The sequence below is a fragment of the Haliotis asinina genome, chromosome 2, assembly GCF_037392515.1.
Source record: "Haliotis asinina isolate JCU_RB_2024 chromosome 2, JCU_Hal_asi_v2, whole genome shotgun sequence".
In the NCBI taxonomy this organism is placed as follows: domain Eukaryota; kingdom Metazoa; phylum Mollusca; class Gastropoda; order Lepetellida; family Haliotidae; genus Haliotis; species Haliotis asinina.
This window is the reverse complement of record NC_090281.1, coordinates 65,942,903-65,967,077: the sequence shown is the minus strand read 5'-3', so window position 1 is coordinate 65,967,077 and position 24,175 is coordinate 65,942,903. Positions and strand designations below refer to the sequence as shown.

The 24,175-nt window shown below is 38.3% G+C and overlaps 4 protein-coding genes across 4 annotated transcripts in view; 2 read left to right on the top strand and 2 right to left on the bottom strand.

Moving 5' to 3' along the window:
* Positions 1 to 1,625: 1,625 nt before the first annotated feature.
* LOC137273087 (retinal homeobox protein Rx2-like) lies at positions 1,626 to 2,184 on the bottom strand. The gene is made up of 2 exons (XM_067805536.1): positions 2,092 to 2,184; positions 1,626 to 1,979 (listed from the first exon to the last, which is right to left on the bottom strand). The coding sequence occupies exons 1-2, from the start codon at positions 2,182 to 2,184 to the stop codon at positions 1,626 to 1,628; spliced, it is 447 nt and encodes a 148-aa protein (XP_067661637.1).
* A 5,947-nt stretch (positions 2,185 to 8,131) lies between these two features.
* On the top strand, positions 8,132 to 8,689 carry LOC137272941 (homeobox protein prophet of Pit-1-like). Its single transcript, XM_067805367.1, has 2 exons — positions 8,132 to 8,224; positions 8,336 to 8,689. The coding sequence occupies exons 1-2, from the start codon at positions 8,132 to 8,134 to the stop codon at positions 8,687 to 8,689; spliced, it is 447 nt and encodes a 148-aa protein (XP_067661468.1).
* A 3,346-nt stretch (positions 8,690 to 12,035) lies between these two features.
* Positions 12,036 to 12,594, bottom strand: LOC137273070 (retinal homeobox protein Rx2-like). Its single transcript, XM_067805523.1, has 2 exons — positions 12,502 to 12,594; positions 12,036 to 12,389 (listed from the first exon to the last, which is right to left on the bottom strand). The coding sequence occupies exons 1-2, from the start codon at positions 12,592 to 12,594 to the stop codon at positions 12,036 to 12,038; spliced, it is 447 nt and encodes a 148-aa protein (XP_067661624.1).
* Positions 12,595 to 18,858: 6,264 nt separating this feature from the next.
* LOC137274153 (glycine receptor subunit alpha-2-like) overlaps positions 18,859 to 24,175 on the top strand; it is a 63,700-nt gene continuing 58,383 nt past the window's right edge. The window contains exon 1 of the mRNA XM_067807175.1: positions 18,859 to 18,985. The gene's annotated coding sequence lies outside the window, so the exon portion shown is untranslated. The remainder of the gene's footprint in view (positions 18,986 to 24,175) is intronic.

The following is a 24,175-nucleotide window of genomic DNA, read 5'->3' as shown; positions in this document are numbered from 1 at the left end:
GGCGTGTTCCTATTGTTGTCCCACAAATTGTCCTTAATGCATCTAACTGTAATTTTTTTAAAGCGGTATTCTGAGCAGAGGTGCAGTTGTTCCAAACGTGACTGCAATAATCAAATAACGGCAGAATGAAAGGCTGGTACATGATCTGAAGTGACCTACGTGATAAACGATATTTCAAACTTCTCCAGCAGTTTATCATAGAAGTAACTCTATCTACAATATTATCAATTTGAGCAGCCCACTTATCATCCTTTTGAAATATAAGACCTAAGTGTTTATGTTCATCAGCTTCATCATTAGTAGGAATCCCTTGCATAAATAATGGGGACCTGGGGCTGCCAATCCGTTTTCTGCTAAATTGAATTGTTTCCGTTTTTTCGGGGTTGAATTTCACTTGCCATTTATTCGCCCAAGTTGATATTTTTGTACATCGTCGTTTAGACTGTTTGCTGTTAAAACAGGATCTTCTATTATTACGTACAAAGATGTGTCATCAGCAAAAAGACGTATGTTGCAATCAATGTTATCCACAAGGTCATTAATATATGTTAAGAATAATAGAGGCCCTAAAAGTGAACCCTGAAGAATTCATGCCAACACAGGAGTATATTTAGAGTTATATCTGTTTATAAGTACCTTCTGGACTCTGTTACTTAGATAACTACATAGCCATTCTATCACTTTACCACTAGTTCTAAATGTCTGTTATTTATTTAACAGTAGCCTATGCTATACTTTGTCAAATGCTTTACTTATAGCACAGAACTCTGCTCTTACTTCTTTACCTTTATCCAAAGAACTTGCAATAAAATTGTACAAATCCATGATTTTTATCTTGGTAAAATATGTATACCATCAACAGACAATTGCAGATGTGTTTAAATAAAATTTATACATGGTCACTTGTTTCACAGTTTCACAGATTTCAAGACCAAATGTATTTTTTTCTGTCGGAAGTATACGACTCATAAAGACCTCGAACTGTTCTTGGATGACTCTCCAGTAAACGTTGTAAAGAATGCTAACAATTTCATCAATTTTCAAAAGTATTTCAGAACATACCTGAGAATATATGTCATTGCAAAAGTTGGAAATAATAATGAACTATCTTGAAAACATTGGTGTAAATGAAGTTCATGCTAATGTTAAGAATTCTGTTGAGAGCTCCTTGGAGGTGAAATGTATTTCTGTCATGTGGCTTTGTCTGTCTCTGCATGGTGTACATGTTAAACATGTTATGTGAGACATTGCATCAATGATTTAGCACTGAGGGACAAGCTTGTGTATCGCAAGGACCTGCGTCTTCAAACCGTTGAATACCTCACCCAAATACAGTCCAAGCATGGAACCTTTGTGTTAATAATGTAGCTCCTTGGAACATAACGATCTTCACGTGATTATTATATTATCAACCAATGAGAGATAACGACATGGATATTAATGGAATGGAGGCTGTTTATTACACAATTCATTGGGCAATTCGAACATAAACAGTTTTCTCACGAGCAGCACCATAAACGCCTTTTGGAATTGAACATTGACTTAGTTGTCATTGTCTCTAGCACTAACCCACAGGTCGTTCTCCCGGTGACGGATAGCACTATCATGATACATCACTTGTGAGGTCAGCAAATATCTGATGTTAAGTTGAAATCGCCATCCGAATCCGTGGAGCTGGAAGCTTTGACCTCGTAGGCCCTCAACTCTCCAATCAAGAGATCTCTCAGTTTGTCTTGTTGCTGTGATAGGTGTTTGGCTCTGGAGTGAGACGGGATGAAGTAGTCAGCTGTTGGGGAACAACGGGGTAGAAGATCTGGCAACAAGGATGATGGAACGTGGAACCATGGTAGGGGGTTGCAGTAGGGAAGAGGCGATATGGGATGAGAGTATGGTGGTTTACTGATCGTCTGTTTGGAGCTACAGGGTCCACGTCGGGTCTTTGTACGTCCTCGGCGAGTACGACGATTCTGAAACCACACCTGGAAATAGGAAAAAGAATGTGGTCAGCATCATGTTGTAAAACATCTTCTTCAATGCAATTGAATTTCTAAGAGTTGATTTACACAATTATTAACTAGCATGACTGCACACCTGTATTTTGGACTCCGGGACCTCGAACTCTTCGGAAAGACTCTCTCTGATGTCAAGATCTGGATAGGGATTCTTTTCAAAGATCGCCTCCATCTTATCAAGCGCATGTTGACTGTACAAGGTACGTTTTCTTTCTGGCACCGTCCGGCATCTTGTTGAACTGGGTGTTCGTGGGAACTCTGGATGACAAAGTACGTGTTAAAAATGCACTTGGATCAAGTAACATCAGAGTATTGTTCCCATAGGTTCATTCTTAATATCAGATGCTGTCATGATTTGAAATGATGAAATCTCACAAAACTCAATTTGACGCTTTAATCCTTGATTTACCATGCATGAATACTTACCTTTGTGTAAACCAAGGATTGTGCTGATGGAGTGGTCGGAGTATGACTTTGCCATCTTTGAAAACGAGTGAAGTGGCCAGGGTTGCTGATTCATGAGTGATGGGAGTTGAGATATACTCACGTCTTTTATACACTATTCGAGTTGACGGGTGTTGATTGAGTTCAGTCAATCAAATTAACTGCACTTTGGCTTACATATGATGTTGGAAGACGCTATTTACGAAAGAGATTAAACGTGAAAGGTTGAATGTGATTAAGGCAAGACAACAAGGCCTTTGTCATGCAATGTTTTTGCCGAAAGATTGACAAGAGTGGTTTGCTTTGGGGAATAGTTTAAATGAGGAAGCCATGATAATTAGCAGTTCGTAGAATAACATTTTCGTGAATTCTCGTGATATGTTATTTCTGTAATGTAGTGTATCTGTCACAGATTCAAAATCCTTTTGTTTATCAATTTGTTGATACTACTGCCTTCTCCCATTAAGCCGCTTTTATTTCTCAATCCCAACTGCTTTGTGTAGTTAGCAGCCTTCGCCACGCCATTGTAACGCCACCGCTATCCACTTAACTGTATAAACACTACCTCATAGTAGTATGATGCCCTTCAGTTTCTGTAATCGTTATAATTTTTTGCTGTAAACCGAAGCAGTCAACTTCACTTTCTAATCCAACAAAGCGCCCCTAAAAGTCTCACATCACGGCACGAAGACTAGCTCATAATGCAAGCTTCATTCACCACATCTTCGTTTCAAATGTCCGTTCGGAAAAGCAGTATTAAAATCACCACACGCTGACAAATACTTCAACTCAAGTTAATGTGTTTGAGGTCACATACCTCACTCGCAACCACAACAACAAGCCTTGATCTGATCTCCTCGCCCGAAAGCGTAAAAGACGGCATGCGATTACTAAAGAACGCAATTTATCAGCATATACTACAGTAGGATATAAATTATAATCGATATTGGCTCAGTAGCTATTAAGTTTATTGATTTGTTTAACATTATTTATGAGACATTTGTTCCTTGAGGCAAGGGTAGACCTTGACATTGACGTTGGCACATCAATTCGGGAACGTAAACATAAACTGACAAAAGGAAGAAAAAAAACTCACTATAAATTGGAAATAAAGTTAGGAAATTTATTAATCCAAGGACCAGAAGATATTACAAAAGCCATCAAATATCAGTCTGTTTATTTGAAGAAAAACGTACTTTCAGAGTGCATACAGATTTATGCACACCACGATGAACCACGAGACAGAATGAAACTTGTTCTCATGGAAATGGAGAGAACCGATTAGATTAGGTTTGGAGAACTGCTCCAGACAACCACACCGAAAGGGAAAATTACACAGCTATGTTTTACACATTCCTCAGTAGCCTTTAAAGGTGCGCTTCTGCCCTTAATTAATACATGTCCAAATGAAAAATGTTGGATAGGTTTTTAGTTCTGCTCTGGAAACGACAGTATCTCCTTTTGAACTGAACCCAACTCATTTGATTTAAACATGTTAATTTCCTTTATGAAAGAAACCAGATTGGTAAACAAAAATAGACTCATATGAATACCGCTCCGGCATACAACAGAAGGAAGAGTATACATGTATTGATGAATGTACAGTGCGAATGAAATACTCATACATGTTGCAACAACGAGAAATAACACCAATCGTTGTTAAACAGTATGTGTCATGTTAACAAACTATTTTGGATCAAATCTGCCTATTAAATTTATAAACGAGTCCACTGAAATTGAAAGTTCTTTGTTTACTGTTGAGGAACAGTGTTGATTTCTAAACCGTATTCCTAAAATACTGATTAAAACCAAACCCTCTAGTATAAAAATAGATGATTTGACGTGTATCGCTGTGAGGAATTTACGAAAACAAACATAAACAGAGTCTTCATGTTATGGCCGCGACAGCTATATGATGCTGGATATATAACTCTTGCATATTTCTTATATTCCGGTCGGAGACGAAAACCTGCTGTCGAAATTTAAGTCAGTATGACTATAGATGATAGAATCGTTTGAAATAATATGTTTGAATCTTGACAGACTCGGTGATTCTGTATGTTCGGCTGGTAATGCACTCCATGACTTAACAGTGTCTGGAAGAAAGAACCTCGCATAATTTACAAATTTACAGTTCATAGTCTGAAGATGTGAATCATCGCTCAGATTATAACCAACAACACATGATACTCTCGGCGGAACAAGTTTGCCAAGGTTGTCAACCTTGGGTAATGGATGTGATGTCGCTAATACAAAGCATGTTGATACAAAATCGAACTTGTTTATACTACTGCCTTATCCAACATATCTTGACCAACCGCTTTGTGTAGTTAACAGCCTTTTCCACAACTTTATAATATCACCACAATCCATTTAACTGTATAAACACTGCCAATATTAGTATAATGCCTTTTAATTTCGGCAATGGTTATAAATTTTGTTGGAAAGCATAGCGTTCAATACTTTCACTTATCAAATCCAACAGAGAACCCCTATAAGCATCGTATCCCGGTGAACTGAGTCAGCTCATTCGCACTTCTTCAGATACTAATTTAGAAACCTAACAAACGACATGCGATTGCTAAAGACTTAATTTATCCCCATATATAATATATTGTGATGTAACTTAACAGTAATTAGATTTACTGATGTGTTTATCAATTTTTCTGATATATTTATTCCAATCTGGATTATTACGATTTGAGGCAAGGTTAAACCTTGATATTGGTAGATCAAGAATGATGACAGTTGTTATGACTAGACAGCTTCTTTTATTCCATGAAAGGCGACATTTCGAGGTAGATTCTAATACGGTTGTCAAGCAAGTGATATCAGAGGTATGCTCACGTCTTTTATACCCTATTCGAAATTACGGATGTTGACTGAGTTCAGTTAAAATGAAAAATATAACCAGGGTGATATTTGATCGCTTATGTAATTATTATTATATCTTCTGGTCCTTGGGTTAATAGGTTTGATTTAAGCAATATTTTATTTCTATTTATCAAGTGATATATGGTTCTCTCTAAACTTGAAATCTAGTTTTGAGCTGTGCGTTTCTTTAGCCTTACCTATAACGTATATGCCAACGTTCGTCATTGTGTTTACGTTTATGTGTACGAATCGCCTAGTTTCAATTAAAAATAGATGGACTGATTTCAATATATTTCATTGAGTCTGTGGATTTAAGGAGGACGTTCCGTATAAGATTGTTTCTAATGAAAATAAATTAATAGAATAAAATTTATTTACTCTTATAGCATCAAATCTGGGACGTACAAAGAAATAATGACGTGCATCTTCAGTAGGGTGGCCGCACTGACAATCTGCTCTCTCTGATATATGTCTGTTGTATTTGTCGGCATTGAGATCGCTACATCCTAACCTTAAGCAACAGTGGAGGATTTGGCAAACTCTTGTATCTATATTTGGATCGAATTGGTTGAGCTCTGGGTAGATTTGAATTCATTGACATCTGTTAGAGATTTAATATTTTGCGGTAAAGCGTTCCATAAACTTGCAGCAACCGGTAGAAATGAATTGTGATACAGAGCAGTACGGCAAGCAATAGTTTGCAAATGTGATGCGTTGTGTAACGGATAGGTACTGACTTGAGAGACAAAGGGAGGGACGAGTAAATTTTCAACTACTGAGCCAATATCGGTTATCATATTATAGTATACTCTTAAAAAATGTTGGGGAACCTGTTAAACGTTCAAGGACAGTCCACCATTTTTCCGTCTATTACCAAACCCCTAAACACAACGCATGATATGCACGTGCACAACACACTAGCCTCATACACATGCAAGGGGTCCCATTCTTGATTTGGACGTTTTTTCAAGAAGGTCGAAAAATCACTTAGAAAATTAATTTTGAGACTCATTTGGCATTACACATTTGTTAGTGTATGTTTCTAGTCGTTCGTTTTAAAAAGAAAATCGTATATCATATCAATGTTAATTGACTGCGATAAATCTCCTAAATGTTTTTATTCCTCAATAAGAAAAAGTGAAGATCCCATACTTTTTGGAAAGCGTATATATGCTGAGAATTTGCGTTTTTAGTAATCGCATGTCGATTACTACGTTTTTAAGCGAGGGGGTAAGGTGGCGGTTTGATGTGTGGGTGCGAGTGAGATATGCGACCTTGGAAGCATATCGACTTGAGTAGAAGTATTTGTTTGCGACTGACGATTTTAATACGGCTTTTCCGAATGGACGTTTGAGACGAAGGTGTTAAACGAAGCTTCCTTAAATGAACTCTCGTTAATTGCAGGGATATGAAGCTTTTAGGGGCGCTTTGTTGGATTTCTAAATGGAAGTGCTATGGATTACAACACAAATGATAACGATTACAGAAAATGAAGGGCATTAAACATCGGTTATGTCAGTTCTGTGACTACTACTCAGTGGAGGGTGAGATTCAAGTTCTGATCAGTTGTCCGTCTTATTCAGATTTACGTTACAGGTTAAAACCGTTGGACTCTGCTTTCTCTCTCTGCTGCCCGGCGTTCAGCAGACTGTGCAACACACAGTATTAGTTGCCGCCCTTGTCGAGCGCATGTACATACAGGAGGAGACTAAATACTTCTTAGTATGGGGTTCGGTTGGGGTGGGGTGGGGTGGGGTGGGGCTGGGGCTGGGGCTGGGGCTGGGTGTGAGGAAGAAAGGGTGAGTGTGTGGGTGTGTTTAATGTATGCATGAATGTACCTTTGTGTGCAAGAATTGTGATGTATGTGCAATATAATATATTTGTATTCATTGTAAATGTTTTACCATGATATATGGTCTCAGAGGACAAAGGGCAGGATTGTTTGTTTTAACCGTGTTATTATGTACGGAATATCAGCATGTGACACAATGCTAAAATATTGTTCCTTTCTTCAATAAACTAATATGGAGTAGTGTGTATAGAGTAAAGTGGATTGTGGTGGCGCTACAATGGCGTGGCGAATGCTGCTAACCACACAAAGCGATTGATCTTGGGATAGAGGCATAAAACGGCTTATTGTGAGCAGGCAGTAGTATCAACAAATTCATAAACAAAAGGATTTTGAATCTGTGACGGATACATCACAATCACAAGAAGATGTTATTCTACGAATGGGTAATTATCATGGGTTCCTCATTTAAACTAAAGCCCCAAAACAGCCAGATTTAATTGCCTAATTAATGGTCACATTCAACCGTTCACGTTTAATCTCTTTGATAACGAGCGTCTTCCAACATCATATGTAAGCCAAAGTGCAGTTAATTTGATTGACTGAACTCAATCAACTCGAATAGTGTATAAAAGACGTGAGTATATCTCAACTCCCATCACTCATGAATCAGCAACCCTGGCCATTTGAGTCGTTTTCAAAGATGGCAAAGTCATACTCCGACCACTCCATCAGCACAATCCTTGGTTTACACAAAGGTAAGTATTCATGCATGGTAAATCAAGGATTAAAGCGTCAAATTGAGTTTTGTGAGATTTCATCATTTCAAATCATGACAGCATCTGATATTAAGAATGAACCTATGGGAACAATACCCTGATGTTACTTGATCCAAGTGCATTTCTAATATGTACCTTGTGATCCAGAGTTCCCACGAACACCCAGTTCAACAAGATGCCGGACGGTGCCAGAAAGAAAACGTACCTTGTACAGTCAACATGCGCTTGATAAGATGGAGGCGATCTTTGAAAAGAATCCCTATCCAGATCTTGACATCAGAGAGAGTCTTTCCGAAGAGTTCGAGGTCCCGGAGTCCAAAATACAGGTGTGCAGTCATGCTAGTTAATAATTGTGTAAAATGAACTTAGAAATTTAATTGCATTGAAGAAGATGTTTTACTACATGATGCTGACCACATTCTTTTTCCTATTTCCAGGTGTGGTTTCAGAATCGTCGTACTCGCCGAGGACGTACAAAGACCCGACGTGGACCCTGTAGCTCCAAACAGACGATCAGTAAACCACCATACTCTCATCCCATATCGCCTCTTCCCTACTGCAACCCCCTACCATGGTTCCACGTTCCACCATCCTGGTTGCCAGATCTCCTGCCCCGTTGTTCCCCAACAACTGACTACTTCATCCCGTCTCACTCCAGAGCCAAACACCTATCACAGCAACAAGACAAACTGAGAGATCTCTTGATTGGAGAGTTGAGGGCCTACGAGGTCAAAGCTTCCAGCTCCACGGATTCGGATGGCGATTTCAACTTAACATCAGATATTTGCTGACCTCACAAGTGATGTATCATGATAGTGCTATCCGTCACCGGGAGAACGACCTGTGGGTTAGTGCTAGAGACAATGACAACTAAGTCAATGTTCAATTCCAGAAGGCGTTTATGGTGCTGCTCGTGAAAAAACTGTTTATGTTCGAATTGCCCACTGAATTTTGTAATAAACAGCCTCCATTCCATTAATATCCATGTCGTTATCTCCCATTGGTTGATAATATAATAATCACGTGAAGATATCATGTTCCAAGGAGCTACATTATTAACACAAAGGTTCCATGCTTGGACTGTATTTGGGTGAGACAATGACAACCAAGTCAATGTTCAATTCCAAAAGGCGTTTATGTTGCTGCTCTTGAGAAAACTGTTGCCTACTGAATTATGGAATAAAGACCTTTCATTCCATGAATATTTGAAGTTGTTTGTTGTGACATGTCTGTCATTTGTTGATAATTTAATCACGTTTGGATCATGTGTAACATACTGAATAGGAGAAAAGGAAATTTCATAAATGTAAGCGGTCGTGTTTATGGAACGTTCATGAAAAGTGACCTGATCATCCCAGATGAGATGGGATCGTGCAACTCGACGTTCATACATTAGCTCAAACACCCCTACTGTACAGCAAAACCATAATTTTAACATGTGCACCGACGGTACTGGGTGGAAAGCACGCATGTTTGTCTGACGTGTACCTTGTAAACGTCTGTGATTCAGATCAGTATTGAAGCTAGGAGGCATACACGCCTCTCAAACGATGCCTAGACTAACGGCTGATCAGAGCCAAGTGAATGTGCCAGTGCCTATAGCTTACATTCAGAGTGATTTTGGCAAAAACGTAAAGTGATTTACATGGATTTGAGGGCCCCCATTTTATATCACAGTTTGTATCAGACAGATATTTTCAGGGGTTCCACAATTCAGTATTTTATCTGTAACTAAAAGTGTTAAATGTGTTTGGAAATGCTTTTAATGATTTTTATGGTTTAAACATGTTTATTCGTGAAAAAAGACGGATTGGCAAACAGGATAGTCACATGACAAACCACAAGGTAAATGCACATGAAACTAGTTAATGGTTAATGTTTCAAAAAACAACCAATATATTTCTTAGAGCTAGAAATTCTCAAACATATTTAGTGAAGAAGAGGTAGACAGATTTTAAGATGGCTAGATTATCAAGGTCAGATAATTCACTATTTCCATATAAGATTGTCTTTAGGCTGTATCCATGTTTGTAATATTCTACATCATTTCTTAGTACAGTGTAATTGGGACAGACAAGTAGATAGTATTGGGTAGATAGTATCTTCACGATGAGCGCCACAAGAACAGGAAGGATCGTTTGAAAGATGTCTTTCAAATTTATGATAGTTCAAATCACTACAGCTTAGACGAAGCCTGCAGTGAATGATTTGACAAAATCGACTTCCATAATTCAGATCAAATCCAAATGTATGTCCAGGTTGTGGATTGTATTATTTTAACGTCATGTGGTAAAGCATTCCAAAGATGTACTGTACTTGATAAAAAAGATGTTGAATAAAGAGTTGTTTTTACGAGAATGTTTTGTAAGTTTCGGCGAAACGCTGTCTGGGACAAGAGTACAAAAGTAGTCTGGTGCTTTGTCGTTTATCATTTTATGGAAGAGGGTTAATTTTTGTATACGTCTTCTCTCAATAAGAGGAATGAACTTAGTTTCTGCATATAGTTTGTTATGGCGTGTTCCTATTGTTGTCCCACAAATTGTCCTTAATGCATCTAACTGTAATTTTTTTAAAGCGGTATTCTGAGCAGAGGTGCAGTTGTTCCAAACGTGACTGCAATAATCAAATAACGGCAGAATGAAAGGCTGGTACATGATCTGAAGTGACCTACGTGATAAACGATATTTCAAACTTCTCCAGCAGTTTATCATAGAAGTAACTCTATCTACAATATTATCAATTTGAGCAGCCCACTTATCATCCTTTTGAAATATAAGACCTAAGTGTTTATGTTCATCAGCTTCATCATTAGTAGGAATCCCTTGCATAAATAATGGGGACCTGGGGCTGCCAATCCGTTTTCTGCTAAATTGAATTGTTTCCGTTTTTTCGGGGTTGAATTTCACTTGCCATTTATTCGCCCAAGTTGATATTTTTGTACATCGTCGTTTAGACTGTTTGCTGTTAAAACAGGATCTTCTATTATTACGTACAAAGATGTGTCATCAGCAAAAAGACGTATGTTGCAATCAATGTTATCCACAAGGTCATTAATATATGTTAAGAATAATAGAGGCCCTAAAAGTGAACCCTGAAGAATTCATGCCAACACAGGAGTATATTTAGAGTTATATCTGTTTATAAGTACCTTCTGGACTCTGTTACTTAGATAACTACATAGCCATTCTATCACTTTACCACTAGTTCTAAATGTCTGTTATTTATTTAACAGTAGCCTATGCTATACTTTGTCAAATGCTTTACTTATAGCACAGAACTCTGCTCTTACTTCTTTACCTTTATCCAAAGAACTTGCAATAAAATTGTACAAATCCATGATTTTTATCTTGGTAAAATATGTATACCATCAACAGACAATTGCAGATGTGTTTAAATAAAATTTATACATGGTCACTTGTTTCACAGTTTCACAGATTTCAAGACCAAATGTATTTTTTTCTGTCGGAAGTATACGACTCATAAAGACCTCGAACTGTTCTTGGATGACTCTCCAGTAAACGTTGTAAAGAATGCTAACAATTTCATCAATTTTCAAACGTATTTCAGAACATACCTGAGAATATATGTCATTGCAAAAGTTGGAAATAATAATGAACTATCTTGAAAACATTGGTGTAAATGAAGTTCATGCTAATGTTAAGAATTCTGTTGAGAGCTCCTTGGAGGTGAAATGTATTTCTGTCATGTGGCTTTGTCTGTCTCTGCATGGTGTATATGTTAAACATGTTATGTGAGACATTGCATCAATGATTTAGCACTGAGGGACAAGCTTGTGTATCGCAAGGACCTGCGTCTTCAAACCGTTGAATACCTCACCCAAATACAGTCCAAGCATGGAACCTTTGTGTTAATAATGTAGCTCCTTGGAACATAACGATCTTCACGTGATTATTATATTATCAACCAATGAGAGATAACGACATGGATATTAATGGAATGGAGGCTGTTTATTACACAATTCATTGGGCAATTCGAACATAAACAGTTTTCTCACGAGCAGCACCATAAACGCCTTCTGGAATTGAACATTGACTTAGTTGTCATTGTCTCTAGCACTAACCCACAGGTCGTTCTCCCGGTGACGGATAGCACTATCATGATACATCACTTGTGAGGTCAGCAAATATCTGATGTTAAGTTGAAATCGCCATCCGAATCCGTGGAGCTGGAAGCTTTGACCTCGTAGGCCCTCAACTCTCCAATCAAGAGATCTCTCAGTTTGTCTTGTTGCTGTGATAGGTGTTTGGCTCTGGAGTGAGACGGGATGAAGTAGTCAGCTGTTGGGGAACAACGGGGTAGAAGATCTGGCAACAAGGATGATGGAACGTGGAACCATGGTAGGGGGTTGCAGTAGGGAAGAGGCGATATGGGATGAGAGTATGGTGGTTTACTGATCGTCTGTTTGGAGCTACAGGGTCCACGTCGGGTCTTTGTACGTCCTCGGCGAGTACGACGATTCTGAAACCACACCTGGAAATAGGAAAAAGAATGTGGTCAGCATCATGTAGTAAAACATCTTCTTCAATGCAATTAAATTTCTAAGAGTTGATTTACACAATTATTAACTAGCATGACTGCACACCTGTATTTTGGACTCCGGGATCTCGAACTCTTCGGAAAGACTCTCTCTGATGTCAAGATCTGGATAGGGATTCTTTTCAAAGATCGCCTCCATCTTATCAAGCGCATGTTGACTGTACAAGGTACGTTTTCTTTCTGGCACCGTCCGGCATCTTGTTGAACTGGATGTTCGTGGGAACTCTGGATGACAAAGTACGTATTAAAAATGCACTTGGATCAAGTAACATCAGAGTATTGTTCCCATAGGTTCATTCTTAATATCAGATGCTGTCATGATTTGAAATGATGAAATCTCACAAAACTCAATTTGACGCTTTAATCCTTGATTTACCATGCATGAATACTTACCTTTGTGTAAACCAAGGATTGTGCTGATGGAGTGGTCGGAGTATGACTTTGCCATCTTTGAAAACGAGTGAAGTGGCCAGGGTTGCTGATTCATGAGTGATGGGAGTTGAGATATACTCACGTCTTTTATACACTATTCGAGTTGACGGGTGTTGATTGAGTTCAGTCAATCAAATTAACTGCACTTTGGCTTACATATGATGTTGGAAGACGCTATTTACGAAAGAGATTAAACGTGAAAGGTTGAATGTGATTAAGGCAAGACAACAACAAGGCCTTTGTCATGCAATGTTTTTGCCGAAAGATTGACAAGAGTGGTTTGCTTTGGGGAATAGTTTAAATGAGGAAGCCATGATAATTAGCAGTTCGTAGAATAACATTTTCGTGAATTCTCGTGATATGTTATTTCTGTAATGTAGTGTATCTGTCACAGATTCAAAATCCTTTTGTTTATCAATTTGTTGATACTACTGCCTTCTCCCATTAAGCCGCTTTTATTTCTCAATCCCAACTGCTTTGTGTAGTTAGCAGCCTTCGCCACGCCATTGTAACGCCACCGCGATCCACTTAACTGTATAAACACTACCTCATAGTAGTATGATGCCCTTCAGTTTCTGTAATCGTTATAATTTTTTGCTGTAAACCGAAGCAGTCAACTTCACTTACTAATCCAACAAAGCGCCCCTAAAAGTCTCACATCACGGCACGAAGACTAGCTCATAATGCAAGCTTCATTCACCACATCTTCGTTTCAAATGTCCGTTCGGAAAAGCAGTATTAAAATCACCACACGCTGACAAATACTTCAACTCAAGTTAATGTGTTTGAGGTCACATACCTCACTCGCAACCACAACAACAAGCCTTGATCTGATCTCCTCGCCCGAAAGCGTAAAAGACGGCATGCGATTACTAAAGAACGCAATTTATCAGCATATACTACAGTAGGATATAAATTATAATCGATATTGGCTCAGTAGCTATTAAGTTTATTGATTTGTTTAACATTATTTATGAGACATTTGTTCCTTGAGGCAAGGGTAGACCTTGACATTGACGTTGGCACATCAATTCGGGAACGTAAACATAAACTGACAAAAGGAAGAAAAAAAACTCACTATAAATTGGAAATAAAGTTAGGAAATTTAATAATCCAAGGACCAGAAGATATTACAAAAGCCATCAAATATCAGTCTGTTTATTTGAAGAAAAACGTACTTTCAGAGTGCATACAGATTTATGCACACCACGATGAACCACGAGACAGAATGAAACTTGTTCTCATGGAAATGGAGAGAACCGATTAGATTAGGTTTGGAGAACTGCTCCAGACAACCACACCGAAAGGGAAAATTACACAGCTATGTTTTACACATTCCTCAGTAGCCTTTAAAGGTGCGCTTCTGCCCTTAATTAATACATGTCCAAATGAAAAATGTTGGATAGGTTTTTAGTTCTGCTCTGGAAACGACAGTATCTCCTTTTGAACTGAACCCAACTCATTTGATTTAAACATGTTAATTTCCTTTATGAAAGAAACCAGATTGGTAAACAAAAATAGACTCATATGAATACCGCTCCGGCATACAACAGAAGGAAGAGTATACATGTATTGATGAATGTACAGTGCGAATGAAATACTCATACATGTTGCAACAACGAGAAATAACACCAATCGTTGTTAAACAGTATGTGTCATGTTAACAAACTATTTTGGATCAAATCTGCCTATTAAATTTATAAACGAGTCCACTGAAATTGAAAGTTCTTTGTTTACTGTTGAGGAACAGTGTTGATTTCTAAACCGTATTCCTAAAATACTGATTAAAACCAAACCCTCTAGTATAAAAATAAATGATTTGACGTGTATCGCTGTGAGGAATTTACGAAAACAAACATAAACAGAGTCTTCATGTTATGGCCGCGACAGCTATATGATGCTGGATATATAACTCTGTCATATTTCTTATATTCCGGTCGGAGACGAAAACCTGCTGTCGAAATTTAAGTCAGTATGACTATAGATGATAGAATCGTTTGAAATAATATGTTTGAATCTTGACAGACTCGGTGATTCTGTATGTTCGGCTGGTAATGCACTCCATGACTTAACAGTGTCTGGAAGAAAGAACCTCGCATAATTTACAAATTTACAGTTCATAGTCTGAAGATGTGAATCATCGCTCAGATTATAACCAACAACACATGATACTCTCGGCGGAACAAGTTTGCCAAGGTTGTCAACCTTGGGTAAATTGATAGAATGGCTAAGTAGTTATCAAAGTAACAGAGTCCAAAAGGTACTAAGTCTTATAAACGGATATAACTCTACATATATTCCTGTGTTGGCAGGAGTTCCTCAGGGTTCAGTTTTAGGGCCTCTATTATTATTAATATATATTAATGACCTTGTGGATAACATTGATTGTAACATACGTCTTTTTGCTGATGACACATCTTTGTACGTAATAATAGAAGATCCTGTTTTAACAGCAAACAGTCTTAATGATGAGTTACAAAGAATATCAATTTGGGCGAATAAATGGCAACTGAAATTCAACCCCGAAAAAAAGGGAACACTTAGGTCTTATATTTCAAAAGGATGATGAGTGGGCTTCTCAAATTGATAATATTGTAGATAGCGTTACCCCTATGATAAACTGCTTGAGACGTTTGAAATATCGTTTGTCACGTAGTTCACTTCAGATCATGTACCAGTCTTTCATTCTGCCGTTATTTGATTATTGCAGTCACGTTTGGGACAACTGCAATCTACTTGTGTGTCCCAATTACACTGTACTAAGACATGATGCAGAAAATTACAAACATGGATACAGCTTAAAAAATATCTTACATGGAAATAGTGAACTATCTGATCTTCGTCACTGCTTCTTGTAGATTTGATACTAAATATTGTTGAGAATTAGTAGCTCTAAGAAATATATTGGTTGCATTGGAAATATTAACCATCAAATAGCTTCATGTGCATTAACCTTGTGGTTTGTCATGTGACTGTCCTGTATTAGAACTTTGGTTTATTTACTTTCGTAACGTGGAGAGGCATTGAAATAAGCTTCTAGCTTGTTTGCCAATCCACTCGTTTTCACGACTAAATATGTTTCAACCATAACTTGGCGGAGTGTTATTAACTATTTCATAAAACATTATGAAAGTATGCTCTACGACATGTCGAGTGACAATTAGTTTCTTCGTATATTTTGTGATGGCTGGTACCACGAACAGCACCACACACCGCCTAGGACATCAGGATTGAGCTTTCAAGTGTGTCTTCCTTTTTGTCTCTGCAAATATCGAACAATACAAATCTCCTGTATAAGACTAAAATTGTTTCCATGGAAATGAAAAACGGGCACAAAATTAAGATGAGATATCTGCCAAGTTATGTTATCATTCTCTAAAGGGGTCCAAATCGTCTTTGCCGTAGAGTACAGTATGTATGTTTAGGTGATTAACAACAAAGTAGTTGTCAAGTCTAAACTGGGCATGACGGGGACAGGACAGAAAGTAACGGGTAGCATCTTCTCTGTTATGGCCAATTATCAATCAGGATTCTGTTAAATAAGTGTGCTTTTAGGTCACTACAACCTAGCCTAATTCTAGACAGAATAATTTGGTAACGTCGCTGGCCACAACTAGCAATGTATGTAAAATTTGAAGGAAGCTTGGTTTCTGTGGAAATCAATTGCTTAAACCTAGGTAAGGAGTCTACATTTCTAATGTTAATATCAAGTGCATTCCATGCTTGAACAACAGACGACAGGAAAGATCGGATATGCTGCGGTAAGCGTGCTGCATTTGCCTGGAAGTCTTTAGAGTTCCGGAGGTTGTGACCCGTCATAATGGAGGTAATAGGTGGGACCCATTAAGATAGGTAATTAGGAGTCAGCCCATTGGCCATTTTGTAATATGTACAAAAATTATGGTGATATAGTCTGTCAGACTGAGCTATAACCCGTTTCTTTTGAAGTTCTTTTTCACGATTGGTTCCTCGTGCTGCTCCACATATTGTTAGAAGAGCATCCAAGTGTAGGTTTTCTAGAATCTTTACTTGTTCTTTGTTATAATTATCCAAAATACTATCGCAATAGTCAAATATAGGTGAAATAAAGATTTGTACATGACATGTAATATAAATGACACTCTGCATGGTAACCTAGACTCACCTGATCTATAACTCATTATATCAAATCAGTACATAACATTTATTATCTCTTCAAGAAGATTTAAGCAATAATAAGTTTTCATATAGCCCTTTGCTGAACTGAACGTATTTTAGCCGTTCGGACGTTTATATTCAATCTTTACAATTTACGAGAAATACATACGTTAAACCATACATATCCCATTTTTATGTTATGTTATTAATTAATTATGTATTCATCTAGATGCTGTTACAGGTTTTAAATAATAATCTATCCTCTTTGAGTGGCATTTGTTTAGAAGCCAAGTAAGGATGTATGGATGAACAAAGACGAACTCATCAATCAACCTTAAATGCTTGTGTTCTACTTCTCTTGCTCTCACCATCACACTGGCTTCTAGATCTAACCTTAAACCATATGCTCTCCATTGTCATCACTCCACTTTAATTCTTAATTATCTTCTTGTTGGTTTTGTTAATAATCTATACATAAACCCCGTTTTCTGCCTGTTTCATATCTGCTTGACAACGAAACAAAAATCTGCATCGAAACGTCGAATTACTCGAGTAAAGACGCTATTCATCCACACAGAGTGTGTTCTTATCTGTAATCAGCTAGTTATGCTACTGTCGGAGATAGGTTTTTAACTATATTTAGTATTTATATTCAAATTCAAACGATATGGCTGACGTATTGTGCAAAATGATGTGTAAAATGTAACTAGCCCACTCAATTCACATAGTTAAACCGTGATATTTTTAAGCGGGCGTCAAACCCGGTTATCAATATGCTGACAATTAATGCTCTGACCTTTTCCGAGATAGTCCGCGAGCAAGATTCCTTTGAAATCTCAGAACACTCAGGCCATCACCTTTCCGGCTGCTGGAACGACGTTTGCCCTCTTCGAAAAATGAGGCATGCGTTTCCATTCATTTTACGGTACATTTAGTCTTGGGCTGATAGTGGTAACGCCAACACTCATCCATCGATACGAATCACTCCAGGACCAACAGTGTCTGAGATTATGAGTCTTGATGGAACCCAACATTAGGAAACATGTATAGTGCCTAGTTCATTCCTCAAAATGTTCCCATCTCAATCATGAGAGACACGTACCACATTGGCCACGACACATGCGATGAGTCGTTGATTATCCATAATCATCACTGTCCTAAGTGTCAGAGTAAGATGTTGGTGCTCCTAGGTCATCTCGAGGCTTATTCCCAAACTCATTTCAGCAGTTTAAAGGCTCCTTGAAGAGAAAGTAGTATTATCTCGTAACGTTGACAGTATATCAGAATGGATGGTTAATGGTGATGCTTGACGACACCTAGGTAGTAAACGTTTCCATTTTCATCGACAGGAACGTCCTGACCACTTTGATGTTATTTGTAATATACAGCCTTTACTCAGTGCAAAGAAATGGTTCAGACCGACTATGCATGTTTTTGTAATGAGGCTCAAATCATTTTAGTGAAAGGTTTAAAGGGATGTTATAATTCACTGCTTTTGGAAATATAAAAATAAATCCTCAAGAGAAGAACATCAGCAACAAATCACCTCCTTGTACTGGGAATGGAGACCTGTACTCAGCATGTAGAGTAGCTTGACAACAGACTGACACCGTCGATGTTTTCTTTTTTTAAAAAAACGAGAAAAAATTAAAATTAATCGAACAATTTCAACAGATCGAAAATTAAATACAACAGAAAGTGAAAGGAGACTGGACAGTTAAACGATAGGTATCAACACCAGGACTCTATCGGATCAACAATCCTTGAGCAACAGAGCTAATGCCACCAGCAGTACTGGGCCTTAGGTGCCAAGAGGCAATCAGCAGTATTGCTCATCCAACTTATTTCCCGAGGTAAATCTTGACGCCAGATGTCCTTGTGCTGACTTACACGTGCGTTCTTTCTGGGATATCCTCGAGTCCTGCGAGCTGGGTCAGGCCAGCTGACAGATGCAATGTGTGGTAGGTGAATACTTAATTGTTGTAATTAGCTGTGTTTGTTCATCAGTGGCGACTGTTTATGGTACCTCGTGCGAAGGAACCTTGTGTAGCTTCTGTTTTGCTGGTATCTATATATAGGCGCTGAAGCTTACCCACATATACCTCCACACATCGCTGAGTGTAGATAGAGTCAAACGGTTAGTAGCCCGCTGCTTTGTACATACAATACTAACGTGCAACAACTGATTTTGCAAGGCGCACATGTGCTTGTTACTGCGACATGTGCTTTACGGAGTTAGACTCTGTTAATAAAAATGGTTGGTTATATTATGACGGATCCGAATAACGACTGTTCTAATGTACAGTGAAAACGAAGTGTAGACAAGTGTGGATATGACAACGCTTCGGTTTCATTCTACATCCGAAGCACCGTTAAAATATACACATTTCTTCTTGTCAAGCGTCCTTTGTCTGCTCAAGACCTTTCGTAGTTCAAAGGCTCTTCAAGTGTACAATGAAAAATTGAGCGTAGGCATATGCACCCTTTTTTACCTTACTTGCCGTTGGACTGTGTCGGTGTGGTGCATGCTGTGGTCCAGTGTAAATATACACGTCTGCAGGTTTGCAGACAATCCCCAGTTTAGACACGCGGGTAAAGAAACTGACCGGTAACTCAGGAAATGATTTAATGATGAGGCTCGCCTTAAAGGTTACTTGTTTGTAATGCGACCAGCTGGAATAGCCACTCAGTGTAAACAGTGAGTACACCTCGGGCAATATATGATATATAGCCTGTGCTAATGCATCCTACACACTGTATGGTGTTAACCAGACACTGAGGGATAATGGTGTATGAGGGGTAGTTCGCCGGTCACTACATATTTCAACCCTAGTTACAGCAGAGTTATTTTTATTTGTTAATCTTAGTCCACCCAGATATTAATCATTTCCGTTAAGCTATTTCCTGTACCTGAACACACCAATCCATCCGTTATCTCACTGCGGTTTACTCATTTCTTGGAAAACCAAGTTCTATAGAGAGTAAACTTCTTTACTGCAGTGAGTACGACCTTACGGCGTAGGTACTAACACCGTTATCAAACATTTATGGCTTGATAACAGTGTAAGTTCCATAAATTCTGGTCTTCCTATTTTGATCATATTTGTTTCGTAAAATTAACTAAAGGCAATAATGAAATGACACATTCAAGATGCAAGTCGTAACGTACGACATATCGTATATCGTAAATTCCAAATATCAGATGTTATTCTTGGGAGACCATATGCCTGCGTCATAACTACAGAACTACATAACTACATACATGTTGTAGGATGTATGTTTCGGATACTTACATGCATGTAGATACAACTTTCAATTTTGCTCGGTCGTTACATTTCATAAAATCATGGATTGTAGTGGGAAACCGAAGGGCAGATATCATCTTTGAAAGGAAGTGAGCGCCCTGTAGTGTGTGTAACAGTATGCACATAACCGCTTAGTATATACGTACCCTTTGTTATATCCAGTCATTAGTGTCCTCAGATGTCAGAAGCTATCCCGCCCGTAATTACAAACTGTCGAACCTCGTTGTGGTATACTTAGGTTAAGAAATCCACCTTTTTGGTTGTCTTGACCCCTCGATAACACGAACAGTTTGCCAGTTCTCGAGAAAAAACCCCAAAACAACCGAAGTCAGACTGCCAATGGTATACCAATGTGTCCAAGACACCTCATTGCAATGCCATAAAGTGAATACGTCACTTGGTTTTAATCAATTTTGCCAGCAGTACCACGACGGGGACATCAGGAATGGGGATCTTCAGGTACCAACGTTGGGAATCGAACAAGGACCTTCGGGTCGACGAGCGAACACTTTTAATCTCGTCGTCCGGATCATTGGCGACGTTGTAGCACTTAAATGGAATAGCACGTATGGTTTTAAAATTAGATTTTCAAAGAGAACGCTAACGTTCATACATACCTTACATATGTGACTGTTTCATTTTGCACCAGTGTTTATGATAATGTGAGTGGATAGTTTTAAAGTGATTTAACGCGCTTCGTCTTTACTGCGTTAGAAGTGGGATGTGAATTTATACTTTCTGAACTTTTTTATCAGTGAGTGACATAGAAACAGGTTATTAGTTTCAGCGTCATAACGTACCTGTTACTGAGGTGCAGGGCCATGAGAGAAATGCAATTATATGAATCATAAATATCGTGATTGTGTGTTTTGGGATGGCATGTATCCAGATTTAACATCGTATTGCTTCACACAAAATTCAGAAAAAAAACTTGTTCTCAGTTCTCACAAACGTTTGAAGGTTTACCTGAAACGTACCCTTTAACAATATGCATTACGTTATGCGGTCAGTGATGTGGAACCTGTTTCTTAATGGTTTAACGTATCTATTATGTGAAACAATTCATTATACTCCTGTTTGTAACTAAGGGATATATGGTAGTATATCGAGTAGTTGTATGGCATCCACCTCCTGCACTACAGTGCGATTAAATGGAAGTGCCATATCGGTCAAGAACAAGTCTGAATTGATCATAGAACACTTGATATTAGCCTTGAGCGACAGCATAATGGGCTACAGTTGCAGGATAACGGATTTCAACCAATAAGTTAAATATTAATAGGGAATATCACATACGGTGTGTCAAAACTAACGTGGTCTGTGTAGCAGTCCTCGATATGACGAAGGATAAGGTTTGGTGAGAGACATTTGTGATTTATTTTGTATTGACACACAAACTACATGTTACCAGGCACGTGCACATGTTCGTAACCTTCGCATTTTGACGTTACTCAAAGACGTCGAACGTGATATGAATGAGGGTAACGCGTGTGTTTGTTTCAGTTGTGTTTCATAAGACAACGCTGCTATGTAGTGATTAACGTGAACATTGTACATGTTCTCTGTGTTGACCATATCAACATGCATGTAGTCAATGTGCGTACTACTAATTTGAGGTCACTCATGAGGAGGTATCACTATTCATTTCTACGAATTTGGACTTGTTGCTATTGAAGGAGATCTGTTGATCCTTGTCGGTTTTATTTTCCACATCGAGTGGACATATCCGTGAAAAGCAAAAACATTTTGCCTTTGAAACCTTCAAATTATTTTCTAGTAAACCGCTTTCCAGGAGGTCCTTTATTGATGTACCAGTCAATATCATCAAGGTACTTTTCTCATTTACCAAAGAAACAGTCTCTATAACCAGCGTGTAACTCATTAATTAATGATCTCAAATCAGTAATTGTGACATTAGTTTCACTGTTCAAGGCACAAGTGTCATTAGGCAACGCATTGATCTCAACGGGCAATGTACTCGTCACAATAATCGAGATCCTGCTGCCATTCTTAATGATGGTACTGGCCTCGCTTATCAAGATTCAATCCTGATTCTCCAAGACTTCAGTCTTACTGGTACAGGCACGAGATTCACATTTTGACAGCTGGGTATCTGTTAGCTATGGTCTGATCTCATATCGGAATACCTGAAGAATCATTGGTCAAATGACGTTGATAAAAACGCAGTGCCCTATGGCGCTTTCTTATTGTACATCGGCTGTAAGATGCTGAAACGGTGTACCGGTATTTGAGCACAGCGTCACGAAGTCGGGTCATATATGAAGGTAAGTAATCTGACCTTAAGACCACTGTAGCCCCGATGTCGTCTAATGCAGAAGTCGTTCATCGATTTGTACTATTTTCATCCAATTCATGTCGAGATAGGGCAGAAGGTGGTATTTGTGATGACCTATTTACCCACACTCAGCGTTACAGTGATGGAACTGTTTCAACACTTCAGTTGCTGACGATCTGGGCAGGAACAAAGCACCACAGCCGTGAGGCATTTGTCGAAAACCAATTAGCTTCAGCTTGCAGGAGATTGGTTTTTGTACAGATTGTGTGTCTGCACACTTGGCAGTGTCAGTATGTGTAAACTTCATGAATGGAATATTCAGTGAGATTTTTTGCTTGGAATTTGCTTTTAAACATGTTTGTCTTTTAACTGCACCAATCTGTTACAGTCTGTTGCTTTTCTTCACTTTACCATCATAATGCAGAAATAGGGAGGTCGTTCGGGGACAATGTGCGCCCCATATCTCACAGATGTTGTATCTGAATTTTGGAATGACTAGCTATAACACGATATATAAATATCATTCACAATTGTATTGGACGTGTTGCAAAATGTTAAGAATAGAGACTACCTTTAAACATACTTCCAGTGTTTTAACATGTAACGTCCCAAAGAAATTGAGATAATAGTTTTATCCAAAGTTGATGCAATAAATGAGAACTGTATACAATCAATTCATTATCATGCAATCTAGTTAGCTACCTAAAGAGCAACCAATCAACCAACCGAAATATGATAAAGTTCCTTATAACTGGGACGGTTTGGGCTATCGGCATGAATGATTCCAAATGAATGACCATGAGATGGTCCGACAGCGATGGGATTTTGTGTCAGTTCAAGGTGAAAGGCTGCTTCTGCACATGTCCAAATATAAGCAGAAAAAAATCACTTTTATTATTATGATTTCATGGATATGTTTAGGACATATCGTCGGGAGTCAGTAGTCAAAACAATATTGAAACTATGATGGACAGATATGGGTTAATTGATTGTGGGGGATGTTTCAGAGATATGTCAGTTTCCCTCAAGTTTGCGTATGAACTATAAGTTGAGAAATCGACCTATAGTTACCGGATGTGGTAAACAAATGATTTCCTGCGTACAGAGCTAACTTTAACTTCAAGCGTAATACATCATATTTCGATATTTGATTTTTAGTTTCATGAACATGTACTTGCATTCTAACAGTATCTCAGACTTGCTCATTATTAGCGTGTTAATGAAGTAAACTATTGCAAAGTCTAGAATCCATGCTATGATACATGATTTCAATTCTTATAACTGTATAATCCCGAGTGACTAACGTATACCATACTGTATTGGAACCTGGTGTGTTCAGTCAGTCACACTGTCTGTGGCATGTAACCTATTCAAACATATAAACACAACACAGATTCTGATCGTGATCGAAACACTTGGTCAAGGATGTGTCAATACCTCGCTTGTTTAGTTTCTCTGATATTATGTCATCTTCAGAGTTATCAAGCGCAGTCATTTCATTGAATTTCGCAGTGTTGTGGGTGGCCAATAACGAGTCATTGCCCCTTGGA